We start from the raw sequence: 8,389 nt of genomic DNA, 5'->3' as shown, positions 1-8,389 counted from the left end.
ATATGCAATTAGCTTCCGAAATTGTATTTCTGAAATTTCCAAAGGACGATTCACCAACATATCCTCAATATTTCCAGAATATGGTTCAAAATGCTTCTTTTTTATTCTTGTTTTGTAACGCTTCCATGCTCCTTGAACACCAGTCATCACCCATAACTTTGAAGATTTTGGAAGAATGAACTTTGACTACAAACACATCAATTTCATCATATCATATGCATAAAATAATTATTAACATATGGCATAAACATAAAGATAAATGGAGCTTACATTAATATACTTCCAAATGCGCTTTTTGATTTGCTTAGGCACAGCTTTCCAATTAGTGTACAACAAGGTAATAAAATCACTATTCCTTTCCATTGTTCCAATAAAATTAGTTAAATCCTTCACTCTCTGAGCTGTTGGCCCCACGGCTGCTCCCTGATCAAAAGTCACTTCCTCCCTTTCTTCCCAAGTTCTTGCATAAATCTTTAGGCATCTTGTTTTTCTACGAGTCTTTTTAACCTTTGAAGTATCTAAATTAAAAATTGAGAAATAGTACAAATTAAAACCAAAGACAGCCGTGAAAGGTATGGAAAGGGCAGCCCCATGCTCATAGATAAAAAGAAAATGTAAAACAAATAGCAACAAACTAAATTACATCACCTTCAACATGAGCCTCTTCCATAACTTGATCTCCTTCTACATCAAAATTGTCACATTCATGTTCACCAATATAATCTTCCTCAGAGGGGATATGAACATTTTCTCCATTATTTGGGGATGGCCTAGATCTAGCATCCTCAGTAGTTGGAACGTCATTATGTTCCTCTTCTCTTTCCACATGAATTCCTTGGTCACCCAAAAAAGCATCAAGAGTCATTGCTGGACGTTTTAAGTTATTTTTTAAGTTTGTCAAGTTAGCTGGTTCTTTTTCAGTAGCTCCAGCATCCTCACCAATTGACTCAAAGTCATCTTCCTCTTCTCTTTCCACTTCTACTCCTTCTGTATGCAAAAAGGCATCTAGAGCCATTGCTGGACACTTTGCCTTACTCTTCATCTTCTTAGGAATTGGTTGTTCTTCTAGTTGAACATTACTCCTCACTTGGTTTTGGGAAGACCTCAAAGACCGGTTCATAACATTGTCTACAAGTGTTTTATTTCTCCCTTCCATTGAATTCTCCCTACTATATTTGTCTCCAATTTTTGAAATTTTTCTCCTAGGCTGTTGTGCTATTTTGGCTTGATTACTTCCTTTATCACCTTTGGTTATAAAATTCCGAACTAGTTTCGCAGTAGAAGATACTTCCTTCATTTCAAATTCCTTAACTTTTGCATGAGCTTGATACTTTTTTACCAGTCTTTTCCTCTTTGAAGTTGCTCCGTTTTCCATTAAGTTGCTGTATAAAAATATTAAAACAGCCATGTAAATACAATTGCATATGCATCTAATAAGGGGAAGAGGTAAACCGTAACAAACAATTACCAAATTCTATATCACAATATTCAGCAAATCATGTTCAAAACTGCTAACATAAAGCATTAAATCTGACTTATATACCATAAAAGAGGGAAACAAGTCACTCAAAAAGTCTTCGGAATCATATTCTTCACTCAGAAGGCAGAAAAATGCAGAAAAATTCAAAATGCAGAAAAATTCAAAATGCAGAAAAATATGTCCCACACATACTCATAATCAAGATGCAGAAAAATTCAGAAAATTCTAATAAGCAACAATCAGAACATAAAAGAGGGAAAACAAGTTGAAAACTGCTAACATAAAGCGATAAATCTGACTTATATACCATAAAAGAGGGAAACAAGTCACTCAAAAAGTCTTCAGAATCATATTCTTCACTCAAAAGGCAGAAAAATGCAGAAAAATTTAAAATGCAGAAAAATATGTCCCACACAAACTCATAATCAAGATGCAGAAAAATTCAGAAAATTCTAAGAAGCAACAATCAGAACATAAAAGAGGGAAAACAAGTTGAAAACTGCTAACATAAAGCGATAAATTTGACTTATATACCATAAAAGAGGGAAACAAGTCACTCAAAAGTCTTCAGAATCATATTCTTCATCCGATCCTGTGTTATACTCTTGGGAAAAATAGACTTCTTTTGCGACATCGACCAGAACTTCATTCAAATCATTCCTTACCAAGTCTACTTCACCATCATCATTAGGTATAGAAGGAACCGTCGAATTATCAAATGGCTCATTTTCATAAGTATCTTCAGCATCAATGGCAACTTCATCACTTATGCTAAATAGGTCCCTTGGAATAGTCTTCATTACATAATGTTTATTTTTATCAAATGCATCTTGCACATAGAAGCATTGGTGCACTTGACATGCCAATACAAAAGGCTCTTCATGATAGCACTTTTTGTTAAAATGCACATATGTCGAGCCATAAGCATCCTCCCTAGCCTCATACCAATCACATTTGAACAATGTAACCTTAAAATTTCCATAGTAGTCCAACTCAATGATATCATTCACTCTACCATAATAAGAAACGTTTTCATGAATTGGATTTGCATCCTTTGTGCTTGCAAAGCTTGTCGTTAATGCTACTAAAGTAACACCACTATTTTGTGTCTTGCGTCTTACCTCACGTTGCCTAGTGTGAAATCTATATCCGTTGATAAAATAACCAGAATATCTTTTTGCACATTGGGTTGGTCCTCTAGAGAGCTCTTTTATCCAATTTGGAACATCATGCCGCAAAGCACGTGTTTTAAACCATGTAGGAATGTTTTTGCTATGGTTTTTAGCTCTCATCCATCGTGTTCCTTGTTGATAAGTCTCATGCTCACTAAAACTCAAAAGTATAATATTTGTAAGTATAAAACAGACCTATCAATTTCTAATTAAAATACCAAAATATAGTAGAATTAGTATGATGTACCTAACATAGTCGTCTATTTTGTGACAATTCAATAATATGTAGCTATGAACTTGCTCTCGAGACTTGTCGTCAAGGAGAAAATGTTCACCTTTCTTTGCACCCAAAGGAACACCTCTTTTTGGAAATAGATTCGAAAATGCATCTGTAGTTTCCATCATAGAATTATTAGGTTCATCATTATTTCTGGGTTGTCTATTCAATTTTGTTTGGACACCAGAATGTAAGTAACGCGAGCAAAATGTCAAACATTCTTCAACCAAATATGCCTCTGCAATAGATCCTTCAGGACAACTTCTATTTCGAACATAGGACTTCAAAGTACACATATATCTTTCGGGAGGATACATCGACCGAAATTGAACTGGACCTCCCAATCTCACTTCATTAGCCAAATGAATAGGCAAATGAATCATTATGTCGAAGAAAGAAGGAGGAAAGATCCTCTCTAATTGGCATAATGTTGTGACAATATCCTCTTGTAATTGATCTATCTCTTGTAATGTGATAGACTTTTGACACAATTGACGAAAAAATGAGCTAAGTCGAATCAAAGGAACTGCAACTTGATCTGGAAGTATTCCTTTGATAGGAATTTGTAACAAATAGTGAAGCATGAAATGAGCATCATGAGTCTTATAACCAAATATTCTTCTCTCCAAAAGGTTCACACACCGAGAAATATTTTAAGTAGAGCCATCTGGCAACTTTGCTGTCTTCAAGACGTCACAAAAAATTGAGTTTTCAGCATTGGTCATTGAGTAGCATGCCTTTGCCAGCTTCACCTTTTTCCTACCATTTGTTTTCTTAGGGTGAAGGTTCTTTCGAATGCCCATTTATTGCAAGTCATATCGAGCATTTGTGTGATCTTTTGTCTTGCCAGAAATATCCAAGAGAGTTCCAAGAATACTATCAACTATGTTCTTTTCTATATGCATCACATCTAAATTGTGTCGTGATGTGTTATACTGCCAATAAGGTAAATCAAAGAATATTGACCTCTTCTTCCATGGACCATCTTTCTTTGGTTTTAGCTTCCCAAATGAATTATCCACATACTCCAACTGACTTAAAGCTTCAGTACCCGACAATAATGGTGGAGCTTGCCTATATTCTACTTTTTCATTGAAAGATCTCTTATTAGCTCTCCATGGATGATCCTCAGGCAAAAAGGCACGATGACCCATATAGCATGTCTTGCGACTATATTTAAGATAGTTAGAACAAGTCTCATGGTTACAACAAGGGCAAGCTAGCTTCCCTTTTGTACTCCAACCAGATAGCATTGCGTAAGCCAGAAAATCACTAATTGTCCACATAAGAGCTGCATACATTTGGAAGGTTTCATTTTTTGATGCATCATATGTTTCCACCCCAACCTCCCACAACTCCTTCAACTCCTCGATCAAAGGTTGCAAGTAAATGTCTATATCATTTCCTGGTGACTTTGGTCCAGGGATTAGCAACGACAACATAAAGTATTCCTGTTTCATAGACATCCATGGCGGCAAATTATAAGCCATTAAAACAACAGGCCATGTGCTATGAGATATGCTCATGGTTCGATATGGATTGAATCCGTCACTTAACAAGCCAAGTCTCACATTACGGGGATCGAGAGCAAAATTTGTATGACGATTGTCAAAGTCCTTCCATGACTGTCCATCAGCGGGATGCCTTAACTTCTCATCTTTTCTGCGTTCTTCATCATGCCACCTCATGCTTTTAGCTATTGCTGAGCACATGAATAGTCTTTGAAGCCTGGGAATTAGGGGAAAGTGTCGCAACGTCTTCACAGGAATATTGTGATATTTTTTTGAAGGCAAAACATTAGCTTCAACTACAGGATGCACAATCCAACACGAAGCGCCACATTCATGACAAGATGTGTCCTTCTCGTACTCTTTCCAATATAGCATGCAATCGTTCGGGTATGCATCAATCTTTTTATAGTCAAGACCCAAATCTCTCACCATAGTCTTGGCTTTATTGAAAGAAGTAGGAATATTTAAGTTAGGAATAGCTTCTTTTAGCAACTCCAAGAGAGAAGTAAAAGAGGCATTACTACACCCATGTTGACACTTTAACAAGTATAATCGGATGGTGAAAGACAACGTAGAAAACCCGTCGCAACCGGGATACAGTTCTTTGCTAGCCTCTTCAACCAAGTTATAGAATTTCTTTGCATCTTCATTCATACCTTCTTTTATCCCTTCCGCTTGTGCCACATCCCGAAATCTATCGTTCAACAAGGCGTCCATGTCGTCGTACGAGTTAGTCTCACTCTCACTGTCAATCTCATTATTGCTATCGCTATCAACATCCATGCCGACTACGCTTTCCCCATGATGAATCCATCTCGTATAACCATTAACGAATCCAAAGGCAATCAAATGAATATAAATTGTTTGTCTTTTGTGCCACAAGAAATTACAACACTTTGCACAAGGGCATAAGATTTCCTCTCCTTGTGGGTATCCGATGGAGTAAGCAAAGTCTAAGAAGTCATTGACACCGTTACTAAACTCGGCTTTATCTCTCGGTAAACTCATCCAATTTTTCTCTAGGTCTTGGGAAAACCTAATTATTCATATATTATTACTACTATTTAACTAATAACCATGTAAATAATAATGTTTATGCACAGTAAGTATATAAATTCATAAAAAAGGCACATAAAAATATTATTGTTAAAATTAAGAAACAATGAAAAAGACACATAAAAGACATTCAACATGAAAAAAAACTGCACAAAGGTCATAATATACATATGAAAACATACAAGTATAAGTAAGATAAAAAAAAACTTACGGAGTCATGGCTAAACAAATTGCAATCTTCAAGTCCTAGAATGTCCACTAATGTTCTTCAAACTCATCTGAAGTAATCTTTCTGTATAACAGAGGAAAGTATCAAATTTACATTACTCCATGTGGAAAATAGAAAAATCAAACAAAAAATAATAATCGAACAAAAGTCCAAGTCACTGTCCTGCACCAAGTACACACAAACACAAACACAAGCACAAAAGCTTATGCAATTTAAATAATCAAATAAAATATGCTGCTTGCCTTCTAAGCACAGACACACAAAATATAATGTCATTATCAAATACAAAAATAGATTAGTGTCATTATCAAATATCATCCTCTGGTTCAAAAATAGATATTCCTTGTTCCTTTCTCTGCACAAAAAATGTTTCCTAGAATTTATGAATAAAGCCCAAGAGGAATGTCATGAACTTAATTCTGTTTTTGAGCGGCTGAAAAAAAATACAGTGAAAGTGAAGGTGGTGGACACAAATCAAGAACTGGCAATGGTGAGGGTGACATCACCACCCCGAAAACCACCGCATCTGAACTCGCACGCGGTGGTCTTGGTCAGTGCCAACGATGTTGCATAGCTAAATAGAAAAGGTGGCATTGAGGATGAAGAAGCAGCAAATCTAACAATAAGTAGTGGCATTGAGGACGACACCTCCGCAAAGGGAGGGCAGATGCTAGCGGAGTTTAGCGGTGTAGCGATGGTGGAAGGCAAAGCGGCAACGGTGAAAGGTAGTGGTCTATGCCATCGCGTTTCCTCAATCATGGCTAAGCCACGAGAACTCATGGCGGCGGTCTTTCCTTGGGATATTGAAGAGGAGGCTCGAACGATAAAGAAGTAGGTGGGGTTGGCGGGGTCTGACACTAGGATGGTCGGAAGAAGTGGCGACTGACATGCGCTGTGGTGGGTTGGCTGCGAGTTGGACGCAATGGTGGCGCTAGTGGTTCTCTCAGCAGCAGTAAACCCATGGCAGAGAAGGAAGGAGCCAATGGAAAGTAAAAAGGGTGTGGCGCGTGGGGCAAAGGAGTTGGGTCTTTCTGAAGTCTAACATAGAAAGAAGATGGATGTTCCGTTGATTTTAGGTCCAATTTTAAATATTGCAGCCCATTTGGACCAATTTTAATATTGCTGGTTCAAATATATTCTTTTTGTTTTAGATTGATGGATTGATTTTTTTATCAATAGGATTCAGGAAGAATTTTAATAGCAGTGGAATAGAAATAAAATAAAAATTGTTATTTTAATATTAATTTTTTTAAATGTAATTTGCATTTATTTTTTTAGGATTAATAATTTTTTTTCACAACTTTAAAAGCAAGGTTATTTTTTAAGGAAAAGATAATGTTAGGATTAGTATTTGGCCTATAGCTCAATTAAAGAATTATGTTATAAATAAGAATATAACGTAATAATTTGGATATGCATAATGTAATTAGAAACTCTCATTCTTCTCTTGGTCCTAATTCTAGGATATCTATTTTATTATCGCTAGTTTCTATTTAATTCTCTCTATTTCTTGATACAATATTGTATCATTGAATTAGGCCAAATTAATTCTTAGTATTTTAAATCTTTATGTCATCTCTAAATTTTTACTTTTTGTAAAAATAATTTTGTACTTATATTTAAAAAATTGAAAGCAACAATTTTTACTTATTTTTTTATTTTGTTTGAGTATAAATAAATAAATTCAAAATTATTTTTTTATAAAAAATTAGAAAAAAATAAAATCCTAAATATTTTCATATCCTATATATAAATATGTTAATAAGTTAATAAGTTTTTCATTTTTATAATTATTCTTGTCTCTCTAGTCAAGCCGTCTCAGCCACCGAGAGTCACTACATCAGCGCCGCACAACGTCCGTCCACGACACAATCAGAGAAAAAGAATGGCAGAATGGTGCTTCAATAAAAATATGAGAGTAAGTACTCCTCATACTTTATAATCTATCTATGTCAATGTAAGGTGGGATAAAGTTAGACAGCCCATGTTAGGAAAGATCCACGGATTTGGAACTGGGAAGCATATCTCCAATTGGAGAGTGAATCATTCATAATTTTTGTGGATAATTTACCTGGCAATGTTTAGAAAAATGAATTGTTTCATATGTTCAAGTAGACAAGAAGGATAAATGACATCTATTTGGCACATAAGGAGAAGTATGGCCGAATCTATTGACGTTAGGATTTTTGCCAGTAAAGAATATCAAAAAAACAGTCGCGTTGTAGATATAGTCTCTAAACCGACAAAAATCTCTTCGTACAAACGTTTTGGTTGTCACAAGTAACAAACCCCTTTGAAATTGATAACTGAGTATTCAAACCTCGGGTCGTCTTCTCAAGGAATTGCAGGGAGGTATGTTCTTATTATTGGTTATGGAGATTGTAAATTTGGGGTTTTGAGAAATTAGGGAGCAGTATGTTGCATAAGAAGAAATAAAATAAATAAATAACTATTCATAACATGAATGTAGCATAAGCCAAATAGGCAACATATCTAATACAAGCATTGAAGCATCTGAAAGTAAAAAGAGGAATATAAAGTAAAAGAACGTTGAACTTGGGATTGAGAGTCACTCCTAAAACTAAGAGAAATCCTAAATCCTAATCCTAAGAGAGAGGAGAGAACCTCTCTCTCTAAAAACTACATCTAAAACATGAAAAGTGA

General features: G+C 35.5%; 1 protein-coding gene across 1 annotated transcript; it reads right to left on the bottom strand.

Annotated features, from left to right (window-relative positions):
* Nucleotides 1-3,732: 3,732 nt before the first annotated feature.
* Nucleotides 3,733-6,173, bottom strand: LOC107465532 (uncharacterized). Its single transcript, XM_052254681.1, has 2 exons — nucleotides 5,708-6,173; nucleotides 3,733-5,476 (listed from the first exon to the last, which is right to left on the bottom strand). Exons 1-2 carry the CDS (start codon nucleotides 5,713-5,715, stop codon nucleotides 3,733-3,735), a joined length of 1,752 nt encoding a protein of 583 aa, XP_052110641.1. The 5' UTR covers nucleotides 5,716-6,173.
* Nucleotides 6,174-8,389: the final 2,216 nt, after the last annotated feature.

Source organism: Arachis duranensis, chromosome 9 (genome assembly GCF_000817695.3).
Source record: "Arachis duranensis cultivar V14167 chromosome 9, aradu.V14167.gnm2.J7QH, whole genome shotgun sequence".
In the NCBI taxonomy this organism is placed as follows: domain Eukaryota; kingdom Viridiplantae; phylum Streptophyta; class Magnoliopsida; order Fabales; family Fabaceae; genus Arachis; species Arachis duranensis.
The sequence above is the reverse complement of the archived record's forward strand: the minus strand, read 5'-3'. Positions and strand labels throughout refer to the sequence as shown.